General features: G+C 45.3%; 1 protein-coding gene across 1 annotated transcript in view; it reads right to left on the bottom strand.

The window, feature by feature from the left end:
* Window positions 1–22,584, bottom strand: part of LDLRAD3 (low density lipoprotein receptor class A domain containing 3) — a 253,490-nt gene extending 230,906 nt beyond the window's left edge. The window contains exon 1 of the mRNA XM_024118505.3: window positions 22,499–22,584. Within this exon, the coding sequence (XP_023974273.2) occupies window positions 22,499–22,544 (46 nt within the window). The 5' untranslated portion in view covers window positions 22,545–22,584. The remainder of the gene's footprint in view (window positions 1–22,498) is intronic.
* Window positions 22,585–26,766: the final 4,182 nt, after the last annotated feature.

Genomic DNA, 26,766 nt, shown 5'->3' with positions numbered 1-26,766 from the left:
AGGGCTTCCCTGGTGGCGCAGTGGTTGCGCGTCCGCCTGCCGATGCAGGGGAACTGGGTTCGCGCCCCGGTCTGGGAGGATCCCGCGTGCCGCGGAGCGGCTGGGCCCGTGAGCCATGGCCGCTGAGCCTGCGCGTCCGGAGCCTGTGCTCCGCAACAGGAGAGGCCACAACAGTGAGAGGCCCGCGTACCGCAAAAAAAAGAAAAAACAGAAAACCCTTCCCTAAACCCTAAACACCCACGTTCCTGAACACGGGTCACCGACATCTCCCACAGCTTCCAGCTTCCTTTCCCCGCACTCACACCTCGGGACAGCACGGCCTCCACCCGCGGTTCCCAAGCGCGCATCGCAAGAACGCCTTGGTCCACTGCGAAGCGTTCAGCGGTCAGCGACGAAATTAGAAACTGAAGGAACAGCTGCTGCAGCTCTTCTTTGAATCCCATTTAAAGGACCACCCTGGGTTCTGAGGATGAGCTACTCCTATATTGTATTAAAATCTGATGTCTATTATAAAATGGTGGTGATTTGATAAAAGGTGATTCTTTTTTCATTGTCCTCATTTGACCAAATAAAGGTAGGTGAGGCAACATCGGAAGTCCAGCCTCTTCTGGTTTCTTTTTCATTACTTTACTGGTCCATAAATTCAAGCATGGAAGTCCCCCGAATATGCCCATCAGGGGGGCATGGCTGCCTCCACTTCATCCCCAGCTCAACTTCTTTACGCTAATTTACAAACCCAGCTTCTGCTCTCACCATGCAAGGGAAACTGTTCACTTCAAGGTCTCCAAATCCAGGCCCCTTCCTGCATCAGACAGTCCAGAAAAGGCTGTCCTTACTCAGACATACCAGAGCCTCCGAAAAAAGGCCAACATCAGCGTTTCCAAACAGATTTGATCAAGGCAAAGCCTTCCCAGTGCCAAAATCACATGAGCCCAGGCTCTCACTGGCATCTCTGGTCATCACCACCCCACCCGCCAAAGCACGGGCCCTAGAGCTGGAAAAGCCCAGGGTCCATAGCCTAGCTCTTACCCAAGTCCAGGCAAGTTCCTTTGTTTCTCTGAGCGTCAGTCTCCTACTAGGTCAAGCCATGATGGTGACAGTCCCTATCACACAGGGATCTTGAGAAGATCTGACAAAATCATGTGTGTAAAGCACTTTCCACAGTGCCTGGGACACAGTAAGTGCCATTAACTGGGACAGTTAGTAGAAGCAGTCTTCGTAGTAGACATGCCCTCTTCCTAGCTTTATCTCCCACGGCTTCTTGAGACTCCAGCAAAACTATAATCTTTGTGAGTCCCCAGATACACCATATACCTTCCCACCTCTGGGACTCTGCCCCACCAGCCCGAAATTCCAGCCTCACTCCCACCCTTTCCTCCAAGCTCATGTCAGGGACCTCCTTCACAATCCCTGTGTATCCACTGCAGCTGGAAGAAGCGTGGTCCTCCTCTGAACTCGGGCAGCATCTGGTCTGTGCCACTCTCCTGACTGCATCGCTCGCCACAGGACCACACATGCCTTATGCAGACCTATGTGCACAGCTTCCCTCTTGTGCTAAAACTCAATTACTTAAAGTCAGGGGAAGCTCTGTACATCCATCAGTACCTGCCACAGTGCCTTACAAGTAAGTGAACAATAAGTAATTGTTCTAAGAAGCCAGTGATATCATCCCCAAGAGATCACTTTAAAATAGAGAAGCAGATGTAGTGTGATGACTTCCTATGTCCGATGCTGAATTTCTTCCTAGAACCAAAGCTAGCAATATTTATATGTATGTAAACACACACATCTATATACAGGGCTGTGTGTATATATATGTACACACACACACACACACACACACACACACACACACACACACAAATATGTTCATCCCCAAATCCCAGGCAATGCAAAAGAACAGTAATTAAAATTCTAATCCGATGAGATTGAAATCCATTGTCTCTGGGGCCCAGCACTTCCTCCACCCCACAATCCTGATTAACTGTCAGTACACGACTCTACTTTGCTCTCCCATTAACATTTACAACTTTGCACTCTGACTTCTGTGTTGTTTTGATTATGCCTTCCTTTGGTTTAGTCTTTACCACATTATTTCCCTCCCTTCATTCAAGTCACCCTTTCCATGTGGCACTGTTATTTATTTATTCTACAAAGCTAGCCATTTTGTTTTGTTCCTCATCTCCCTGGGTTTCTGGATCCACTAAATGGCCTTTGTATGGTGCCTTATGTATGCAAAGAACTCAAGTCCAGAGAGAGTTCAATTTCATTCCATTCTGCTCTCTTCCTCCGTCTCTCAAATAAATGAAAATTATTTAAACAGACAAGGGAACAGTCCGTGTGTCTTCCTCTAAATGTACTTAGAGGAAGGGCATTTCTATTTCAAAATCTTTGAGGCTCTTTTGTTCACAGTAGGAACTCATTTAAAAGGAGGTGCTCCAGAGAACCCAGGAAACTTAATGAACCTCCCAGAAGCAAGCTGTTCATTCCCTTGAAGTCAGAGCAGAGCCAACATATGGAAAATTATCATCAGTCACTTAGTCTGCAGGATGGCCCCATAGGGTGTATTCACCCTCTTCGATTGAAAAGTGGAAAAAAGGATTCTGTAGAGGCAAAGACTGAGACGAGCCATTTGAACTTGCAGCAGACCTACAATATATCCAAAATTCTCAGGACTCTCCTTCCAGAGTCTAACTTAGTACTGACCCTTCAATATGTCCTAGGTCATGAAGAAGAGTACCCTCTAGAACTTGTAGACAAGCTCAAGTGCAAACTCCAAATACTTGGGTATTTCAGAGCCACCAAACAAACAAACAAAGAAAAAGCTGTTTGAAAGTTTCAGAAAGGCCAACAAGGCAAGGGGGAAAACATCTCAGGGAGAGAAAAAATGGGAAGAATAAATTTTTCAAAGTCAGTGTGAAAATGAGTCAGAAAAACCTAATTTCAGGTTCATGGTTGATGACCAGAAATTTCAGGACTGAAAACGCCAGGTAGACCAAGAGTCCTCATCTCTGTTTTAAGACCACCACCAGGATCACAGTCATCCCTGGTCGAAAATATTTCCAGTACTCAATAGGCTTCACATAGCCCGCGGTAACAAACTGAAGTTCATACATAAACAGAAGCTCATACATTCATTCAACAACCGTTCACTGAGCACCCACTTCAGTACCAGCACTGGGCTGGGCACTGGTTGTTCAGACATAAACGACACCCCCAGCCCTCAAACCCAGCTGCAGAGTATGGATTAGTAAGCAGGTGGTGATGCTGCTGAAGTGCCAGGCACCAGGCTTAAGTACCTTACATCCGTGATCTCGCCCACTCCCCCGAAGAATGCTATGAGGCTGGCATTACCTCCCTTTTACAGGGAAAGAGCCCACTGAGGCACAGAGAGGTTCTGTAACTGGCCTAAGGTCACACAGCCAGGATCTGAACCCAGACCATTTGATTCAAGAGCCTGCCTCTCTTCTGAGCCATCACTCCCCCACACCACCATCAGAAGTAGAGTCCAGAAAGTGGCTCCCCAGTGCTCTGCTGGTTTTCTCATCATGGAGCACCCTTAGTCCAGTGATCTCAGCAGCCCTTACAGGGTAAAACACCTACCAAGACAGAGAAGCCCAGAACCACCTTCGAGACGCTGAGCCATAGGAGCCCCCAGAATCCATGTCGAAAGCAGACATTCAACCCTTCAGCAGAATTGGACCTGATTACCCAGCCCCAAGGCCTGGAGTTCTGGACCTGGAAATTCTTGCCACGCCAACACAGAAGCAACCATCTCTCACCTGCACCTGTGCCGAATGTCCTCCCGGTTCTCCATCTATATCCAACTGGGAGACCAGGAGTGGGGGGACGAGGCGGGGAGGTATGGCCATAGCCTACGGCACTCCCCTCACTGGTAATCAAGGGAAAGGACATTGAAACCACAGCAGGTTACCACTTTGTGCCCTTGGGAAACCTAATTAAGAACTCAAGTCCAAATATTGGAAGAAATGTGGGGAAGCAGGTGCTCTCATAAACCGCTAATGGGAATAGAAACAGATAGGACCATTTCAGAGGGTAAGTTGGCATTATCTAGACAAGCGGAGAATGTGCAAACCCTTTGATCCAGGATTCTACTTCAAGTATATTATGAAGTCCTGCTCTGTGAACAAGGATTTTCACTGCAGTGTGGCTAGTCACGGTCACAAGCTAAATGTCTTAAGAGATGAGGGAACAGACTTCAGCATATTCATACAATGGGATACCTGTAGCAGTTAAAAAAAACACATCTACATGTGGCAACAGGGATGGACCTCAAAATTACAAGAATAAATGAAAAAGTTAAGTTGCAAAAGTACACACAGAATGATAGCACTTATGTACACTTTAAAATACTATGCATTGGAGAGAGACACACACAAATGTGGGAAAAGATTAAAACAGAGACAGAAAGGCTATATGCCAACTTGAGGATAGTAGTGGCCTCTGGGCAGAAGAGAAGGTAATGAGATGAGGGACAGTCTTCGAGAGGATCTGTATTATTTTTCTTTAAGAAATCTTAATTTATACGGAAAATGTTAAAAATCTGATAGATCTGTGTGACAGGTACACTAGTATTTGTTATATTATTCTTGTTTTGTTTTGTTTTTTTTTGCGGTACGCGGGCCTCTCACTGCCGCGGCCTCTCCCGTTGCGGAGCACAGGCTCCAGACGCGCAGGCCCAGCGGCCATGGCCCACGGGCCCAGCCGCTCCGCGGCACGTGGGATCCTCCCAGACCGGGGCATGAACCTGTGTCCCCTGCACCGGCAGGCGGACTCTCAACCACTGCGCCACCAGGGAAGCCCTATTCTTGGTTTTTTTATGATGTTTGAGAGATTCCAGAATTTAAAGGAATTAAAAAGTATGTATTTTGAAACACCCAGGCTACTCTTATAATCATTGAGGTTTAAGAACCACTCAAGTATAGGGAACGAGCATAAATAAATTAGAATACCACATGTGAAGTTTAACATGAACAAAAGCAAGGTAGTGGCAGCCGTTAAGAAGTGAGATTATGGGGCCTCCCTGGTGGCGCAGTGGTTGAGAGACCGCCTGCCGATGCAGGGGACACGGGTTCATGCCCTGGTCTGGGAAGATCCACATGCCGCGGAGCGGCTGGGCCCGTGAGCCATGGCCGCTGAGCCTGCGCGTCCGGAGCCTGTGCTCTGCAATGGGAGAGGCCACAACAGTGAGAGGCCCGCGTACAGCAAAAAAAAAAAAAAAAAAAAGAAGAAGTGAGATTATGGAATATTATTCAGCCATAAAAAAAGAAGGATATCCTGCCATTTGGAATACATGGATCGACCTTGAGGGTATTATGCTAAGTGAAATATGGCAGACAGAGAAAGAAAAATACTGTACCATCTGACCTATACGTGGAATCTTTAAAAAACCCAAACTCATAGAAAAGAACAGACTGGTGTTTGCCAGAGGCAGGGGCTGGGATGGGGGGGCGGGTACAGAAATGGGTGACAGTGGTCAAAAGGTACAAACTTCCAGTTTTATTCTTAATAAGTCCTGGGGATGTAATGTACAGCATGACAACTATAGTTAACAATACTGTATTATATATTTGAAAGTTGCTAAAGGAGTACATCTTAAAAGTTCTCACCACAAGAAAAAAAATTGTAACTACGTAAAGCGATGGGTGTTAACTTACTGTGCTAATCATTTCGCAATGTAGACATATATCAATTTTTTTTTCAAAAGAAGTGAGATTCATTCTGGGTTGGGAATTGAATACGGGAGGAAAGCTTTCTAGACAAGGAAATTCACTAGTAGAGCTGTGAAGGGTGTATAGGAAGCTTTCTCTGAAAAACTGTACAAACACGGGCATAGCTTAAATCAAGTTAGACCAGACAGCAAGCAAGGGTACACACTATAGACCTAAGGCTGCATTTAGCTGTGGGAGAAGGAACGAGCTGGGAAACGCTTCTCAGTCAAGCTGGCCAGAACCATTTGCTATAAACCCAGCAAGAAATAGGGATCACTTGGGCACCAACACCATCTGCCAAGGAAGTTAGGGCAAGGGTCATCTGTATCAGTTCAGCCCACTGGCAAGGCAGGGAGGGTGTTCCTGAAGAGGCCTGGGTGCCTGGAGGCCTGATGCTGCTGGGAAGGGCGGGGATGCAGGGTCCACCCCTGCAGAGCCCTCTCCGAAGTATCCACTGGGATCTGCAAACCAGACGAAAGCTGAGCGCACAAACGAATTGAGAGCTTTCTTATTATTGATTACTAATGTAGTCTGGTTTCGGCCTTTTTTCTCCCCATAGGTAACATTTCCCACCCGTCTGAACGGGGAAGGGGCATAGGGGTTTACTCTCCATGCAGCCCTTGTAAATCATTGCTGTAAAATGTGTGGGAAGAGTTAATTTATGGGAAGGGGTGGATTGAAGTGTCTGGCAGACGAGAAGGTCCAAAGCTAAGCAACAGGCCTTAGAACAAAAAGCAATAGTAATGCCAGTGACCAGGTCAGGCACCCAGGGGTCCTGAGAAGATCTGCAGAATTCAACAATTGACTTACAGCAAATCGCTAGCTTTTGGTGACGGAAGGCAATCAGGGCTAGGTTTGATGGAATTTAGAAAAATGAAGAAATGCTATGTTGTGCCCCAAGTACCAAGCGGAAACTTATAACACACGCATACTGCAAATCCGAATCATTCTGTTTCTTAAGAATTTTCTTTCCATGTAAGACTTATCCTTCGGGAGCAGTGCCATCCAACAGAACTTTCTGCGATGATGGAAATTTTCTACATCTGAGCCGCCCAATAAGGTAGCCACTAGCCACATGGAGCTAATGAGCACTTGAAATCTGCCTGGTGTGACAGAAGATTTTGATTTTTTATTTTATTTAATCTTAACTAATTTAACTTGAAGTAGCCACATGTGGCAAGTGGATGTCATATTGGAGAGCATCCTTCTTACTGTCTGCATAGTATTCTAGCATATTGATGTGATAACTCACCCTTTCTAGGAAGCATTAGCTTCCAGCCTTTCACCATTAAAAGCAATGCTGGCACACACATCCTCATAGCTGAATCTTTGCACTCATCCCATCAGGATAAAGTCCTAGAAGTGGAATTGTGGAGTCAATGGGTAATTACGTTTCTAGGCTTTTCCTGCATAGCAAGACCACCCACTTACAGTAACATAGATGTGAACAGAATTTTATCTATCACTAGCTGTTTCCACATACATGATTCTCAAAAGATCCTTAACGACTACCAGGTAAAATCAGACAGGGCAGGGAATAGCAGCCCATATGTATAGACAAGGAAACAAGCTGTGAAAGAGCATGACACTGACTTGGTTGGTTTAGAGGATTTTTACAGCCGACATCAAAGAATACACCCAGCCATTCTGGGATGTTAGACCATTTGTTCTCCCACATCAGCTTAAGGAGGGAAAATGCCAATGTTACATTCACAAGTGAAAAGAGCAGGATATGAAATTATATTCTCCATATGATCAAAACGACATAAAAACCAAAGAAAATAAAGCAACGTGTTAACAGTCTTTAGATCGTAGAACTGTTTTAAGTTATGTTTTTCTAAATTTTTGTCCAAATTTTTACAATAAACTGGAATAATTATTTAAATAACATTTAGTTATATGTTACTAAATGTTAAATAACATTTAGCTATATTAGTGAGCAATAATAAAAGCTAAGAGGCTCACATGCATTATCTCACAATATTTCTACATGGGAGGGACCATTATTATCCCTATTTACAGATGAAGACACAGTGGGTTGCAGAAGGTTGAAGAAACCCGGCCAAAGCTAAGGCAGTGAGCTGGGATTTGAACCTAGGCTGGCTCCCCCGAAAGCCTGTATTCCTTTTTTTTTTTTTTTTTAACATCTTTATTGGAGTATAATTGCTTCACAATGGTGTGTTAGTTTCTGCTTTACAACAAAGTGAATCAGTTATACATATACATATGATCCCATATCTCTTCCCTCTTGCGTCTCCCTCCCTCCCACCCTCCAGAGTGATATTTTAAATGTCCTTACTTCAAAAACAAAAATAAACAACATAAACAAACCAAAATATCACAGCATTCTAACTTCTCTCTAGCCTAAGCAGACCAAGGTCCTAGCAGCCTGCAAGCCAGTAACCTATCTGCTAAATAAAAACATATCAGAAAGCTTCCAAATATCACAACTTTGGAATTCCAGTTCCAGTTAATGGAGTAAGTACACTCTACCCCGAATGCTGCTATAATATCTGGAAACAATGCATGGAGCAGCTATTTCAGGACTCTGAAAAATAAATAGTAGTAGGTAAATGGGTGAAGAAGACCAGAATTCAAAGTTCCACTGAGCCGGCAGTCAGTTTCCTATTTTTCCTCCAAGATTGCCCAGCTTAGACTCAAAGCAGCCTCAAATCCAGAAAAGGGAACCAGGTGTGGACAGAGAGCCCCAGGACAATCTCCCTCCTATTCTGGCTGGAGATGTGGGCAAGGGGATTCTTAACACTATAAACACTGGAGGAAATTCTGTTTCTTGTTTTGTTTTTGTTTTAATTTTTTTCCCTTCATTCTCTCCTATTTCAGACCCCAGGCAAGCCTGAAGTGGCATAAGCAGCTGCAGCAACAGAAGCCTGAAGATGCCTGAAGCTCTGATGGAGGGGACTCTTCCTGTATGATCAAGAGGAAGGAGAATTCCAAGAGAATGGGTGAACCGCCATTGCTTTTTTCTACCCCTGTCTTCCCACTGTTTGGCCCCAGACAAACAGTAGTGATAGAAATTACAACAGTAACTAAAGTGGCAGCTTTCTGGACACAGACCTGAAAGGGGAGTTACAGAGAACTGGAAAGTACCAAGGAGACAGCAGAAAGAGAAAGCGAATCCATAAAGCTGCTTATAAACGCGGGGCCCGCTCCAAGCTGTACATGCAAAGATCTGATTCTAAACAGCATAATAAAGACTTTAAGAACTGAACTATGGGACAGGTCACCACACAGGTCCCAGATCGGCCATTGGGTGGCACACACAAAGGAAAGATCCAAATAGCATTGCAAAGGCTTTGAAACAATTGACACTGAATTCTCAACCCACAGAAGACTGGCCACAACTTGCCACCTGAACCCAATCAGGCTGACTGCCTTCTAAAACAAAACAAAACAAAACTCAGCATTCTTCACAGGATTTAAACAAGACCAGAGTTTCAATATATAATAATCAAATGTCTGTGATATAATCCGAAATTACTTAAATACAGAAACTAGGAAAATCCCAGCTCACATGGAAAAAGACAATCAACAGATGCCAATGCTGAGATGACACAGTTGTTGGAATTATCAGACTGTAAAGTAGCTATAACAAGAATAATCCAAGAAAAAAAGATGGACACTCTTGAAAAGAATGGAAAGACAGAAAGTCTCGGCAAAGAAACTGAGACATAAAGAAGAACCAAATGGAAATTTTAGAACTATAAAATGCCATAACCAAAATTAAAAACTCAATGTATGAGCTTAATAGCAGAACGGAGCTGACAGAGGAAAATAATCAGTGAACCTGAAGATAAATCAATAGAAATTACCAAATCTAAACAACAAAGAGAAAAAAGTGAACAGAGCCTCAGGGAACTATGCGATAATACCAAAAGGTCTACTGTTTGTGTCACTGGAGTCCCAAAAGTAGAGGAGAAAGAATGTGGAACAGAAAAAAGCATCTGAAGAAACAATCGCAGACAACTTCTCATATTTGGCAAAAAATATAAATTCAAAGATTCAAGAAGCTCATCAAACCCCAAACAGAAAAAACTCAAAGAAACTTATGCCCAGATGCATCATAAACTGCTGAAAACTGAGAAAGAAAAAGTCCTAAAAGTAGCCAGAGAAAAATGATGCATTATACATAACAAAACAATGATTCAAATGATGCAGATTTTTAATTTATTTTTTTTTAATCATTATTATTATTATTTTTTTTTTTTGCGGTACGCGGGCCTCTCACTGTTGTGGCCTCTCCCGTTGAGGAGCACAAGCTCCGGACGCGCAGGCTCAGAGGCCATGGCTCACGGGCCCAGCCGCTCTGTGGCATGTGGGATCCTCCCGGACCGGGGCACAAACCCGTGTCCCCTGCATCGGCAGGCGGACTCTCAACCGCGGCGCCACCAGGGAAGCCCAGTCAGCCTGTATTCTTAGCTACGACATAAGTGCATCTCAAACTTGAACGTGAGCCGGAGTCACCCGAGGATCTTGTTTAAATGCAGATTCTGATTCAGATGATGCTTGATGCTGTTTGCCTGGAGACCACATTTTGAGTAGCAAAGCTCTCCACCATACTCCCATGACAAGACTACCTTCTTAAAGGAGCAAATACAGTATACTCAACCAGGAAAATGTTTTCTAATAATTTAAATAATATCAATGCTTACTAAGATATAAAAGCAAAAATAGATTTGTCTTCTCAATCACTTTTGCAGTCTCCTTTTCTATCCATATGGCAGGGCTTAAACTGCTCTTGTAAATTCCCACCCACAGACGCTGGTGTCAGACTAAGCCCAACTCGAAGCTTTATCAACATTCTCATCTCATTAGCAGGGAGGATTTTATCTCCAAAGCTTCCGTTAGCAAACACTTCCACAAACTCATGGAGCAGGTGTGTGGAGAAAAGGCCCCTGGGGTGTCCTGAGGAAGCAGCCGGTCTCACCCACCACCCCTGACGGCAGATTCTCGTTGCCAAGTCACCAGCACATTTTAGATTTGGTGCTCCCTATTCCCATGGACCTTTCTTTGAAACATTAAAATTAGGTACTCTCTAAATATTTTAACCTTCCAAAATTTGGCAAGCACTTGCTAATCTTATCTCAAAGAACCTTCAACACCCTTTATGTTCCTAATTCTTCATGTTCTTTTACATGGCATTATCAGATACTTGTTTAATGAAACTTTTGCAATTTGCAGTAACCCTGTTTATCTACTTTAATGCTTAATGCTATGCAATTACTCATCTGATACCACGAAAGTAGCCCTTGCATATAGGATTTTATTTCCCTAACTTTTCACTCTATGTCTTTTGGATTTTACTATGTCTCTTACAATGAATAGATGGGTAATTTTTTTTCTGCAAGAGTTAGTGACATTTTGTTGTACACTTAAGTCTTATAATTGATGTATTTCTATTACCCTCCACTTTCCTCTAAGATTATATTGATTGATGCACTTCCTTCCTTGAATCATTTGTGTGGTTTCAGTAGCAAACTTTTATTTCCTTTTAAATTAGACTGGAAGATAAACTTAATTTTCTTATTGTTTAATGTTTTCAACACTGATATTTTATAAGAGAACTGCTTTCACTTTTTCCTCGCAGTAACTTCTCATGTTCCTTAAACTGTGTAAACTCCCCTCAAATGGAGTTAAGATGCACAGCCGTTTTCATTCACCTGTCAGAAACCCGTTTATACGCCACATGCTAGACTCCCAATTGTCTAATTTATCACCTGATTTTACAATTGCTATAATCCATTTCCCTCTCAAAGGCCTCTCTCTTTTTGTCATTTTTTTTTTTAAGCCACAGGTGTCTCTGGTAAAGATCTCTGCAGGTCTTTGAAGCCAAATGAGACTGTTTCAAAATCTAGAGAAGAAACAATGTGTCCCCAAAGTGCAACATCTAAATTTCATTCTTCCCTCAACTGCTTCTCTTCTTCAAAGTCACAGTCACTTATCTTTACTGATCACCTCCGTGCCTTCCAGGTAACTTACAGGAAACCCTATTGTGTGACAGACACTAAGCCAAGCCCTGACTCAGGTGCTGGACTGTAAAACAAATCAGATGGACATCAAAGAACACGACAGACCCCATCCCGCCTCATGGAACTTGAATCACACAAGAATGGGAGAGTTCTTTCTTCAGTTCAAGGTTATTGCTGAGTTACATTTTATGGGTACTTTCAAAAGGTCCTGAGATTGCCCCCTCAATGCTGGACAGTGTTCCTTTCCCTGAACATATGGTCCAATTCCTGATCCACTTCAATTCCTCTGCTATGTTCCTTATTCAACAACTGAGCATCCTTATTATATTTTTGATATCTGTTAGCTTTTCTTGGATTGTCATTATCATCTACTTGGGCAACATAAATTAACTTTGGGCATGTTAAACCTTCCCCTACTGCATCACTGCTGTCCTTCATAGGTTCCACAGATGTTTATCGTTCCTCTATAACATTTACAAGGTTAATGCAATCTTTAATTAATACAGAATATTCCTGATACGAGTCATTCTTTCCAACTTTATCTCTTTTACAGTAATTAGCAACCATTCTTTCCAGTCCTGCTACGCCAGGCCCCAGCCAGCTGGGCTCCCTCCTATCACACCTTTTAATCAAACTTTTATAAAGTCTGCTTTTGAAACTTCCATTCAGTTCTGTTCTGGTTTCTCTTAGCATCAACTGTTTTTTACAGCTTTGGATTTTTTTTCTGATGAAACACCCTATGTTGCTAATCACTCTTTCATCGTCCCCGAACTACCCCATCTTATTTTTATAATAAAAAAACAAGTTAAATTTAGCACTTTCCAAACCAATTGAGAGGCTTTTTTTCAACTGACTGTGGAGCTACAAGTGTGATGAGGGCTCACTCCTCAGCCATGTCCAATTAGTTTAATGACTCTTGGAGAACACTGCCCTGATTCAAGGCAAAAGCTGAAGGAAAAATGTTCCAGTAAGGCCATCAAAGACAGCGTACTTGTGATACCCCTAGAGCTAACTTCACTGGGCCTTATAATAACGAGAAGGGATTTTTAATGCAATAAAGTTACACACCATTTATGTTTTCATTTCTCTCTGCCAACAGACACACGAGTGTCCCACATGGAACGCTGGCATCTTGGGTCCGCACGTCTTCTAAATCAAGTTATTCATACAGGCCATGTCCCTCCAGCACCCAGTTCCTGAAGGCCTGTTCCAGAGTCAGCTAACTGGCTGCCCTCCTTCTTTGCTGCGGCCTCCCTCCAGGCCAGAGACAACCCTGTCTTTAGACGGCACTATGTCGCCTGTCAAAAATCACAGTTGGACTTGAGCACCTGCAAATTCACCCAAATTACAGTCTCCTGGTATCACAATGATTCATTAAAAAGAGAAACAGTTTTCAGGAGAGAACTTGGGAGTAAGGGTTTGGAACTTTGAGGCTCATTCTGGCTTGCCTGTAGTTATTAACGCTTTTCAGACCTGCAGCGTTACTTCCACACAAGACTGGACCTGCTGCCCACGAGAGCCCCTTGGTTTGAGGTAACAAGATGGGGCAAATTCTTGCCAGCTACGACTTCTTTCTGGTACAGTACATTAACATTTCACCTTCCACAATAAATAACATCAATGACTAGTTCAGAAAAAGTTCTCTCGTATGTGAACTATACAAGCTTAAGCTCAGAGTGAGAAAGTAAGAAAAAACTTAGATTTTTCTTTTTATATGAGGCATTATAATCAGCACTATATTTCTGCCTTAAAAATCTATTTCTAGACTTTATAAACAGTGGGCCCTTCTTTTTGGCACCCAGCACTATTTGAGGGCAGTACTGACCAAAAAGAAATTGCTTTTGGTTGGTATTCCAACAAAATATTTCCATCAAAGGGGGGAAAAAAATTCTCCATCATGAATATATTCAAAGGCAAGTCTCATGGTGCAGAAATAATTTGTTTATTGTTGTTATTGTTTCTTTTAATAAAGGAAGCCTCTACAAAGACTAATTTAAATGCCTATAACAACAAGTCTTCCATAGGGGGGAAGAGCAAAATGTCAGTTTCAATCGGCCAAGGACAGGCCACTTGAATAAAATCAACTTGAGATAGGCCCCGACCAATGGCTCTCCAACAGATCATTCTATCCAACGTAATAAGCATGGACTCAATACTGACACCACTACCCAGTGATGGAATTCTCTAGCACAGGCTAGGGAGTACACCTCCTTCTTCCAACACACGTGAACTTGAGTGTCTACTCAGTGTCAAAGCAGTAGAGCCAGTGGTCAAGAGCACAGGTTTAAGTTGTGCAGACCTACATGACAATTCTGAAACCACCTCTTACTGGCTGCGGGCTTGGGAAAATTCCTTAGCCTTCTAGTTTCCCCACCTCTAAAATGGCAGAGCATACCACCCACCTAAATGAACTGCTGTGAAAATGAAATAAGATTCATCAGCATAGGAGGCATGAAAAAAATTACGGTATTGACATACACCAGATGTTTTTAAAGCTGTTTTTAAAAGAATGGGTAGGGGCTTCCCTGGTGGCGCAGTGGTTGCGCGTCCGCCTGCCGATGCAGGGGAACCGGGTTCGCGCCCCGGTCTGGGAGGATCCCACGTGCCGCGGAGCGGCTGGGCCCGTGAGCCATGGCCGCTGACCTGCGCTCCGCAACGGGAGAGGCCGCAGCAGGGGGAGGCCCGCATACCAGAAAAAAATAAATAAATAAATAAATAAATAAAATAAAAGAATGGGTAGTTATATAAGAACTAAAAGAAAAATGGCCAAGAAGACACATACCTTTGGTATTGGAACATCTCCGAAATCAGGATGTGCCTAATTCATCTTTAATACTGTAACATCTCTGAAATCAAGATGTGCCCAACAGCCAACAGCATCTTATGAGAGCACAGGGTAAGCAGAAGCTGTGATCTCTTGGTCACTGGCAGTGCCTGGGTGAACCTGGTCACAGCCGCTGATGTGCATTACCAGTTCCGTCCAGTTTTGTGCATTGCTGGTAACGCAGTGGTTGAATTTACCTGCTATTCAGAATGTCTTGTAAAAGATGACACTAAAATTTTGCAATGAAATGGAAAATTATTGTGTATACAAAAAAGCAAGGAAACTGCATAAATTTGAAAATAGGGAAACAAATATCTGTCATTGGAGAAAGACTAAAATTCCATATCTTCTTGCAAAGCATAAGCCAAACACCTTAAAGGAAGGTGCTTGAAGACATCCAGAAACAGCTGAAACCATACCACATTTTGTTTCTGAGATACAGGCAAAAGGAGTGCCATTCACGAACTGAGAAAGTGAACGGCAAGTGAAGTTGAGTGAAAAGGCCAAATGCTTTGGAATAACTGGAAGGTCTAAACAACAGGAGGCAGGTGTGACCAATTCAGATAACTCAAAGGAGAACTGACAAAATTCAGTCTTTAAATTAAAAAAGCAAGTCAAAAAACTACAAATATAGGGCTTCCCTGGTGGCGCAGTGGTTGCGAGTCCGCCTGCCGATGTTGGGGACACGGGTTCATGCCCCGGTCCGGGAGGATCCCACGTGCCGCGGAGCGGCTGGGCCGTGAGCCATGGCCGCCTAGCCTCTGCGTCCGGGGCCTGTGCTCCGCCACAGGAGAAGCCACAACAGTGAGAGGCCCACGTACCACAAAAAGAAGAAAAAAAAAAACAACTACAAATATAGACAAGTATGAGCTCATTAAACTCTATGGGCACACAAGGACAAAACTGATATATACCAGACAGTTAATAGTAATTTGAAAAAGAGGAAAGAAAGGTAAACAGGGTGAAGAGAGATTTTAATGTTTTATTTTAATGACTTCTATTGTGCTTGAAATTTTATAGTGAGCATATATTCGATGCATTATTTTTGTAATGTTTTTAATTCAGGAAGATTACAACAAAATGATACATGTACAGTCTTGGCACCCTGCCAGGTAGAGTAACTCTCCTGTGAGTGGCAGCTGTTATTATGCTCCTAGACCCCGCAAAAGAAATAAGAAATATGACATATACATTTAACATATGATCCTAGCCCTTAAGGAGTTTACAAGCTAGTAGGATTAGAGACTAAAAGAGGTAAGATATATATATAAAGACATGTATATATACATACACCAAGATATGCGTGTGTGTGTGTATATATATACATATACCAAGATATGTATATTATATATATATACACATATTTATCATATACAGTATATGTAGTACGTACATATATGTGTCTGTAGGTAGTATAAGATAAAGAAGGTTGTTGCCTAAAGCCACCGAAGAAATGTCTCGTTAGAATCTCATAAGCCTAGAGCTAAAAGAGTCTTAGAACACCAACAGATGTACCCCAACATTTTATCTGGATAGCTAAAGCTAAAGAAGCAAGCTAGGACATGTGTCATCACCTCTGAAACCTGATCAAGAATGACCTATCCAACTTGGAGGGCATTATACTCAGTGAAAGAAGACAGACAGAGAAAGATAGGTACTGTATGACATCACTGATATGTGGAATCTAAAAAATACAACAAACTAGTGAATATAACATAAACGAAGCAGACTCACAGATGTAGAGAACAAACTAGTGGTTACCAGCGGAGGGGCAATATAGTGGGAGATACAAACACTACTGTGTGTAAGATAGGCTCAAGGATGTATTGTTCAACACCGGGAATACTGCCAATATTTTGTAATAACTTTAAATGAAAAGTAACCTTTAAAAATTATATAATAAAAAAATTTTAAAAAGAATGACCCATCCATTAAATATGTCCAATGACCAGGTATCCACGTTTGCCAAGGCCTTGCGACATCCACACAGCTTTGTTCCCACCAAGGTTGTGCATCCATCCGTATATCTCACATTTAGAAACCCCTCCAAAACCCCACTTTCGGGAGAAGTGTCTCAGCCCTTCCCAGATCACGACAGAGGTAAACAACCCCATCTCCTTCACTGGATCACTTAATCCAAGAACAAGTTCTACACAGCTCTGCTCCCCTACAGCACAGAGCTGGTACCGCACTAGTGAACAGCCAAATAAAGGGTCAAGAAGAGTTTTCGAGTTACCCAGAGACAAAAGGGAAAACAAGGGTCGCCTGCTGGGGAAGCTAGGGCTCTTCCCTGGAGAAGCCCTTCGGAAGAGGGCGTGATTGAGGCTCGTGTGCCCGAGGGAAGATAACGAGCACTTCTCCCCTTCAAACCCAGCGCCCCTCGATTGATACATCCTTTCTTCCCGCGAATTCACACACAAAAGAAGGCAGCAGCAGACAATGCACTTCGCTGGTCTGAAGAGAGGAGGAAGCAATAAACTCAAGGAAGACTGGCCACCGAACAAAGGAGAGGGACAAAGGAGAAGGACAGCTGCGAGGCAAAGTGCCTTAAAGGAATGCAAGAGTTTACAAAGTGACGCAGAGTGTAACTTTCCAAAGACTTCAGAGAAGAAAGCGGAAGATGAGAATTTCTCCAAAACCAACTGGCTGCTAGTACAGAAGATGCCCCCCCCACTCCCGCCCACCTGCAGAAGGAACTCAAGTTATAAAAGCTTTTGAGGGGAAGGAGGAGGGACTCATGGGGAGGGAATGGGAACTGAGAGAAACAATGACTGTCCGTAGGGCAGAGACAGGGGGACTTCCAGGGTAAGATTTCAACAGGCAACTCCCAAGGCAAACTTTCAGACAGCTTCTCCTCCAGCTGCCTGCGCTAGTGAACCTCCCAAGCTTAACAGTTTGTTCAGGGAGCCGAGTGGCTTCTGGTGTCACCCGCCACCTGCCTTTTACCTGCTTTCTCAGCCTGTCACTCCCAAGGGAACCAATTTCACAATCTCCAACGTTACCCGCTTTCACTATGGCACAAGAGCGAAACGGGAGGGAAAGGTCAGTGCTGAGGGTGTTTCTACATAAAAATGTATTTTCACACTGAACTTGTGGGGTTGCAGAAACAGAAAGCAGAACCTGATGACTAAGACGCCCTCGGGAGGATGCCATCCTGAACCACTGCATCTAAAAGACACTCTCAGGATGAGCAGGCAGAATGCTCAAGATGTATGGCGAGGGGACACTCACAGCAGACCAGGGGGTCTCAACTGGGGTACTCAAGTGGGGGTGATTTTTGCCCCCAGGAGGCATTTGGTAACAGCTGGAGACGTTGTTGGTTGTAACAACTGGGGGAGGCTGCTACTGGCATCAAGGACCAGGGACGCTGCTAAATATCCTACAATGCACAAGACAGCCTCCATAACGAAGAACTCTCCGGCCCCAGTGTCAACAGCACCGAGGCGGAGACACTTCCCTAGACTAACCCCATCCCTGGAGCCATCTCCAGAAACCCTACCAATCCTACCTGAAATAAACATTTGCCATCCCTCTGACTGGGCAGTGACGGTGTCACAAAAGTCCACGTATCCTGTAAGCAAGAGTAAACATCAAGCAGATGTGACACGCAAATGCTGCATCCTCAGATGTTCTCCCAGTAAACATTTTTAAGGGCGCTCCTCAGGATCCAAGAAAGTAGATTCTTTCACAACAATTACAATGAAAGACAGACAGACAGACACAAACACACACATACACACACAGGAGCTGTCATCTTAAAAATCTTCCCAATTGTCAGGTAGAGGCAGAGGCAAAAATAGCTGCACAGTTAGGATGGCGCATGCGATTCCAAAATATTCCAGAGAGAGAAAGAAAGGGGGGAAGAGAACAAACAGGACAACTGCACAGCCAAAACCAGATTTGCCCCCAGGGCTAACTCACAGCTAAAAACAATTCAATCACTCTGAGTCATCCATGGTATATAACATCTTTTATTTTTTAATTGTAAAATATGATAAACGTATAAGAAAGGGGAAATGTAAGTATTGAACTTAATGAATGAAAACAAACACCCATGTAACTACAACTCAGGTCAAGAAATGGAACTATGTCCAGTGGTAACTGCCTGCCAGGCGTGCCTCTCACAGGCACAGAGCAAAAATACGGGGGCTATTTTGAAAGTGCCATTTTTACTCAAGGACTGGGATTTATTTCATTTTATTTTTATTTATTTATTTATTTTTGGCTGCGTTGGGTCTTCGTTGCTGTGCACGGGCTTTCTTTGGTTGCGGCGAGCAGGGGCTACTCTTCATTGCAGCGTGTGGGCTTCTCACTGTGATGGCTTCTCTTGTTGCGGAGCACAGGCTCTAGGCGCGTGGGCTTCAGTAGTTGTGGCACGTGGGCTCAGTAGTTGTGGCTTGCGGGTTCTAGGGCGCAGGCTCAGTAGTTATGGCGCACGGGCTTAGTTGCTCTGCGGCATGTGGGATCTTCCCGGACCAGGGCTCGAACCCACGTCCCCTGCACTGGCAAGCAGATGCTCAACCACTGCGCCACCAGGGAAGTCGCTGGGATTTATTTTTATGTATTTACCACAAATACCAACTGCTGTGACTGCAAAGTGAACAGATTTGGGAAGGGGGGCTGTGTATGGAAACAAGCTCATGGATTGTTAATTCACAAAAGCACATGGGGGAAAGGCATGGAAGGATGCCTAGAAACAGGGGGGAAAGCCCAGATTGTGGCCCAAGAAAAACTTGAGTTAGAATCTGGCACCCTGGGCACAGATGACCTCTCAGGAGCCACAAAATGACTTCCCGTCACATGATATTATCGGAAAAATTCAACAAGATCATGTGTTTCAATGGCGAGCAAAGCACCTCATACACAGGAGACAGTCCGCAAATCTGGCTTCCCTTTCCTCTCCTTGCCCATGAAAAGATGCAAGGTTGAAAAGGCCATGACTTTCATAGATTATGTGATTAGAAACCGTCCTAATCCCCAAATTCTCTAAACTGTTTCACAAAAGTGATGATACAAGCCCACTTTCAAGTTACCCAGGTGACTCTGACAAAGAGTCATCTAAACCAGTCTTGGAGGCCCAGAATGTACCGTCCTCCCTCCCCTACCGGCTCATATCCCTGCCTCTCCCGCACTTATCACAAGGTGAAAGGCCTGAGTGGGCTGTCAGGAAAAAACACCTCACACCCCAGTAGGGAGCCTTCATCCATCTCTTTGAAGACGAAAAGCAACAAGGTGTGTTTATTTGTACTTGGTGCACACGGCCTCATCGACCTGCCTGGGCTGCACAAAGCGACTCAGTTCGTTAAAAACAATAATAATAAAACCCACCCGCTCACACCACTAAGCAGATCTCTCCAGGAGAAAAGGTCAACACCCACACTCCGGGGTACACATGGGGGAAATGAAGCCTTTTCATAGATAGTGTCAGGGAGTCCCTAAAAGGTCAGCCAGGAAGGAGGTGAGCTGTCTGACCCCCTCAGGGCCTGGCCACCATTCGACATGCCTCACCATCCACACACTTAAACCCACGGAGCCCACCACGGGAAGGAAAGCTGGGTATCAGATGGGCTGAGCCTTTCTCACAGGCTACAGTAAAAAAATAATAGCGGTCAAAATCGATGCTTCACTTCCCTAACACAAACAATAAAAACAAAGGAAGAAAAATACATACACAAACACATGAAGGCGTCTGAGAAGGTTCCTGAAAAACAAAGGCCTCCAGATTGCTCTAGAAATGTCAGTGGCCTTTCAGACCTACAAAGACCCGGAATTCAGACTAGGGCTCCACTCTGACCCCAGGTTTCTTTACAGACTATCAAAAGAAGACAGAAATCAAAAGCACCAGCTTTTATAATCTCTCTTGTTCTATCAACTTCCCAGAAGAGGATCGAGCTGTAGGATATGGGATAGAAGGGCAGGGTCCCTGGCCCACTATGAACCCCAAACTGAACCACCACGCAGGCTTCAGGAAAACTGACCAGCCCTGTTTCTGGTAACACTTCAGGTCAAAGTGGAATCCCTGCTAGAAGGATGATGCTTAATATAACAGGAAAGAATGCACACACCCCAACCTGCCTAGAAGTTTCTAAACCAACAACTAACTGTAAAGGTGAGACAAAACCACACAAGCTCAATGACCACAGATAAAAGAAAACTACCACCTGGGACAGCTAGGCATTCTGTGACAGCACCCTCCTCCATTTTTCCCTCCCCATTATGACTATTTTATTTATTTTAGCCCTATTTTATACGTACACACACATATTAGGTAACCCGTGCTGACCAGAGAAAGACAAAATTAACTTTACAGTTATTTTTACAGAGTTGGAGATTCAACCAAAGCAACCCAGTACTAACTGGGAGATGCAATAAGTAACACTTTCTACTGGGCCTCAGGCAGCTCTCTGAGGACAAACACAAGACCTGGCTTCCAGACTGTCCTGCTTGGGTGTTATCAGGGGACACACCAGGGCAATGCAAATTGAGAGCATGAATCTAGGCAGGTCTTTGTGTCTGCAATGTCCTGGAAATCTGCCTGTTCTAACAGCCTCCAAATAATCATTCACCCCTACCCGTGAGTGCCAGTGCCCCCGTGGAACTCTCTCCCTGTGGTGGCCCAATAGTGCAGGAGTAACAAGGCACTCTGACCCAGACCTGGTTAAAAATCCACAGCAGCCACCAGGATTCCACCCTCACTGGAAGCCACAGCAAACCCACAGACATCTAAACGGGAGTCTCCAGGAGTGGGGATGATGTCATAGGTCTGAGAGTGGGGGAAGGCTACCCAGTGGATTCTGAGGATGGCCAAGACCAGGGACTTCAAGGAAGGAGGAGGATTTCTCTTTCCAAGTGCACACCTGGCAGGGAGGGGGAAGTTCAGAATTAAGTGAGTCTCCACTTCCCCAACAAACACACCACCAAAGGTACCTCCACAGCAAGTAGCTAGAAGCATCTGGGAGAATCAGGCATTAATTAGACACGTGGATGGCACCGACGTCAGGCAAGCCAGCTTCTGCTGAAGAAAGTTCACTGGGCCCTGTCACCTACTTTTCTGGGCATCAGCTGCCCAGAAATAAACATCAAGGGGCCAAGGGCGTGGCGACCCTAGGAGGGGCAGCTGACAGCTGTGGCCGGCGGGCAGAGGCAGGGGAAGGGCTCCAGGCTGGAATTCGGAGCGCGCCCACATCAGCAGAAAAGTTCCCTGGAATAGCACGCTGCTCCTGGGGACCTCAGGATGCACACGCTACGGCGATGCCAGGTTCAAAGGGCCGGCAGATGAAGCCCGGATCCTCTCCCAGGGCATCTCGCCATTGTAGGTCGAGTGGGGGTAATCAGATGATTTAAGTAAATGTCCTGCTCCCAGTATCAATGGGAAAGATTAATAATTCCCAGGTCCGGCCCTGCTTCATCTCTCTTTGCCCAAACCAAACACAGTCCCAGGGAGGAATGGAAGGAAACGGCGATTACCGCTCGCCCTGCGGTCCAGGTAGGAAACTGAGGCACGGGGGTGCACACAAGAGAACCCAAAGAGGCCCTGGGGAGGCTAGCACAGGACGGAGCACCCCGCGTCTGGGATGACGGGATCAGGGAAGCGTTCTCTCCCCTCCCCTCCCTTCCTCCTTTCCCCTACACAACACACACACATACATAAGCACGAACTCTCCAGCTACGCCCAATCACGGCAGCTGCCGGGCTCCCCAGAGCCGGACTGCACACAAAGCCCCGCCCGTGCACACACAACACAGCACAAGCCGGCGCGCACGCCCACACAATAGGACGGCGCGCACCCCGCCGCGGCCCCTCGCCGGGGTCCCGGCCAGCCCGGCGCCGGGGTCCGCCCTCCGTGCACACCCGCGCCGGGAGACGCAACCCGGGTAAGAGGAGGGGGCACGATAGCAGCCCGGCCGCCGCGTCCCGCGCCCCGAAGAAAGTTCGCCGGACGCCCCCCAACTCACCCGCGGCGCTGCTCAGCAGCAGGCACAGCGGCCCCAGCAGCCACATGGCGCGGCCGCTGCTCCCGCAGCCCGGCGCCGTCGCTGCCCCCGCGGCCTCGGCGCTGACCCCGCCCCTCGCCGCGCCGGCCCCGCCCCCCGCTGTCCCTCCTCCCGCCCGCCCCGCCCTCCTCGGCCAGGCCGGCCCCGGCCCCGCTCCGCGAAGTTTTGCGAGCGTCCCGGCTGCGCGCCGAGCCCGCGTCCTGCCCAGAGTGTCCTGGCTCGGAGAGGCCGCGGAGGAGGCCGCGGAGGGTCCGGCCCTGGCGGCCTCTCGCCGCCAACCCCCTGTGGCTGCGAAGATCTAGTAATAGCCCGGGCTCTGTTCTTGCCTTCTCTTTCTCTTTTTCCTCCCCCTTTTGCCCCTCCGTCCTCTGAGGATGCCGCGCTCACCGTCTCATCCTCAGTCCCAAACTTGGATTCTTTACGGAGCTACAAAATGAGTTTACTCCAGGGAGGGAAAGAAAAAGTTGGAAGAAAGGGCCAAATATTATGAGGAAAATAATAATAATTATATTTATATATATATATATACACACACATATACGTATGTATTATTTTTAGTAGCTAGAGTGGAATACGGCGAGTGCTTCTCAAACTTCTCACATGCATCCGACGCACCGGGAGTCTGACTCAGTAGGTATGGGGTGGAGCCTAAGATTCTGCTTTTCTAACAAGCTTTTAGGTGATTTGGAAACTGATGGTGAACCACACGTGGAGTAGGCACACAGCATTGTCCTGTGCTTTATTTCCTCTGGATCTTGTCTACCTAGACCAGGGGAACTTTGCGTCCCAATTTGCAGAAAAGGAAAGTAAATGTGAAAGTAGAAGCCCCGATACAAAAAGAACAGCTGCTCCAGTGCAGTTGGGGCTCCAAGACAGCACTGGTGACAGTTCTCAAAGAATTTAGATGGAGGAAGAATCAATGACACTTTCGTGCTCCACTCTCCAGCCCCTCCCCTCCCCAGAAAACAACCAAAGCAAAAACAACAACAGCAAACCGAATGCAGGTAATCGCCCCAAACTGGAAATATCCATCAACTAAGGAATGGATAAACAAATTGTGTTCTATCACCTAATGCAACAACATGAATGAATCTTAAAAGCATGCTAAGAGAAAGAATCCAGCCTCCAAGGGTACATTCTGTATGATTTCATTTTTTTTTAAAGATTTTTTTGAATGTGGACCATTTTTGAAGTCTTTATTGAATGTGTGACAGTATTGCTTCTGTTTTATGTTTTGGGTTTTTTTTTGGCCCTGTGGCATGAGGGACCTTAGCTCCCCGACCAGGGATCAAACCCACACCCCCTGCATTGGAAGGCGAAGTCTTAACCACTGGACGGCCAGAGAAGTCCCCTATGATTCCATGTATAAGCCATGAGGGGTGAGGGCAAGGGAGCGAAACAAAACTCTAGGGACCAAAATCAGATCAGTAGTTATCAGGGTCTGGCCTAGGGAAGAGGATGAGTGCAAAGGGGCGCAAGGGAAACTTCTGAGGTGCTGGGCTGTTCTGCAATGCGATTATGGTGGTGGTTACACAACTTTATACATTTGTGGAAACAGAGAACTACATCCCTAATACCCACACCTAAAACAAGTGAATTTTACTGTATATAAATCGTACCAGTTTGGAGGAGCAAGGAGGGTGTGGGGGCTGGGACTGTGGGTGAGGGAGCTTGTAGATAGGATGCCCACATTAGATTTGGGATGAGCTGGACACAACCTGCAGGATACTGAAATTCAATGCCGTTGCTTTTCAATTATCTGTTCTAGTCTGGAAACATGAAGGCTAAAGTGAATCAGGTCAAACTTTAAAAATACCAGTGACGGTTCAAGGTAATGAGAAAATGTGAAGCGATGTAGGAGAGTTGAGCAAGTTCCATATTACAAAGGAGTTTGTCAAGCATGGAAAACATAAAAAAATTCTCCAAAAGATTTAGCATCTGGGGGTTTTATCCTGGGATCCATGAAACACTAGGGAGCTCATCTCATAAGCTTCAAAGAGTTTTAAAACCACCCCCCCCCAAATTTTATGCATATTTCAGGTGTGTGTATGTGCATTTTTCCAGGAAGCATGTTGGAATGAGGCCCCTGGCCTCTGATAAAGATATACAAGAAGGCAAATAATTTCTCCTACAGCTACTCATTTTCCCCCAAACATTAGGAATATGGAAGGAGAATGGATCTGACCCAGTACCATCTTTCTTGTTTCCTTGTGTTACTTTGGGTACATGAACTTCAACTCTGGATTTAGTGGGCCTGGCTTGCTTTCTGTCTCTCTGTCTCTCTCTGTCTCTGTCTCTCTGTCTCTGTCTCTCTGTCTCTGTCTCTCTGTCTCTGTCTCTCTCTCTCTCTCACACACACACACACACACACCCATTTCTTTTAAATATATGAATATCTCTGAAATCATTCCAACAATGTAAAGCTCTCTTTACATTCAATGGTTGTTTTTATACTTATATTGAATCACTCCCAGCCTCCTCACCATATAAGCTGGGCAGGAGGTAAAACCATTCTTTATACTTTATTACTCTCCTCTTTCCCAGTTCTTTAGAATTCTATCAAAAGCACAGGACACTCGGTTTCCAGAAAACGTGATAGGTTCCAGTGCTAATTGTCCAGATCTCAGGGAGCCAGTCCCAAGTCGTTTTTTACAGTTGGTTTCATACAAATCAAAACCAGAGTGCTTTATGGCGCTTATTTACCAAAAATGAGACACTCTGACCTTGGATGTGTGCTTTGAACATGGCTTCACATTGCTGAAGGAGGGAAGAAAGAGTTTTGTCTCTCTGTGGTCTTTGGTAGAATGCTCTATAGTTCCCATACTTTTTCTCATTAACTCCTCACAGCAGCTCCAGCGACATCACAGGTGAAAACAGCACAAACTAGACTTGAGCTCAGCTTCTTCTTACATGTGCTCCAATTCTCTTCAGTTGCCACACACTAGTCTGTGACTTTGGGCAGGTTATCAGCCTCTCTGAGCCTTAGTTTCCTTATCTGTAAAACGGGGATAATAAGAGCACCAGGATCTTGGGGTTGCTGTCAAGATTCAATGAGATATGTAAAGTCTTTAGCACAGTACCTTGCACATAGCAATTGCTCAAGGAAAGGTAGATGCTGGTGTGATTGTGGCTGTGATTCATATTACAAGGCAGCTGCTGTGGTAGCCAGTCTCCAAGATGGCACTGAAAGATCCTTGGCTTCTGGTGTCCATGCTCTGTGTATTCCCCTCCCACCCTTGAATGGGGCTGGCCGACATATGTGACCAACGGATATTGTGGAAGTGACAATGGGTAACTTCTAAGGCTAGGTCACAAAGGACATAGCAGTTTCTTCCTTGCTCTCTTAGATCCCTTGCTCTGGGCGAAGCCAGCCACCATGTTGTGAGGACACACAAGCAGCCCTGTGGATAGGCCCACATGGAGAGGGACTGAGCTTCCTGCCAACTTGGAATGAACCATCTTGGAAGCAGAACCTCCAGCCTCAATCAGGCCCTCAGATGACTGTGCCTAGACCAATATCTGACTGGCTATTGTGAGAAATCCCAAGCTGGAACCACCCAGCCACTCCCAAATTACTGATCTACAGAAACTGTCAGAGATAATAAATATTTATTGTTGTTTTAAGCTAATAACTTTCAGGGTGATTCCTTATGCAGCAATAGATAACTAGTACTTCTGCCTTTAAAACCATCCAGAGGATTGACTTAATGATTCTATAGGACCTTTTAAATGACTTCATACTTAGAAAACACTTTGAATTTTGCCTGCTACATGGTAAGCACTCGAATGTTCGTTTTATTGTTATCATAGTTTATTTTAAAATTATTGTCATTACCATTACCTTTTTTCCAAAGCACCTAAGCAACTTTCAAACTTTAAAAAAATGTTTTAACTTGAAGAAGAGTAAGGACTTGTATGGAATAGCAAGAGGAGGAAGAGCCAGGGACACTGAAAAGATAGAGAGAAACTTGACTTACAAAAAGTTTACTGAAAACAAGTAGGGGCTTCCCTGGTGGCGCAGTGGTTGAGAATCCGCCTGCCGATGAAGGGGACACGGGTTCGTGCCCCGGTCTGGGGAGATCCCACAGGCCGCGGAGTGGCTGGGCCCGTGAGCCATGGCCGCTGAGCCTGCGCGTCAGGAGCCTGTGCTCCGCAACGGGAGAGGGCCTGCCGATGAAGGGGACACGGGTTCGTGCCCCGGTCTGGGAAGATCCCACAGGCCGCGGAGT

This window comes from Physeter macrocephalus, chromosome 16 (assembly GCF_002837175.3).
Source record: "Physeter macrocephalus isolate SW-GA chromosome 16, ASM283717v5, whole genome shotgun sequence".
In the NCBI taxonomy this organism is placed as follows: domain Eukaryota; kingdom Metazoa; phylum Chordata; class Mammalia; order Artiodactyla; family Physeteridae; genus Physeter; species Physeter macrocephalus.
Note: the sequence above shows the minus strand (reverse complement) of the source record. Positions and strands in the feature narration are given on the sequence as shown.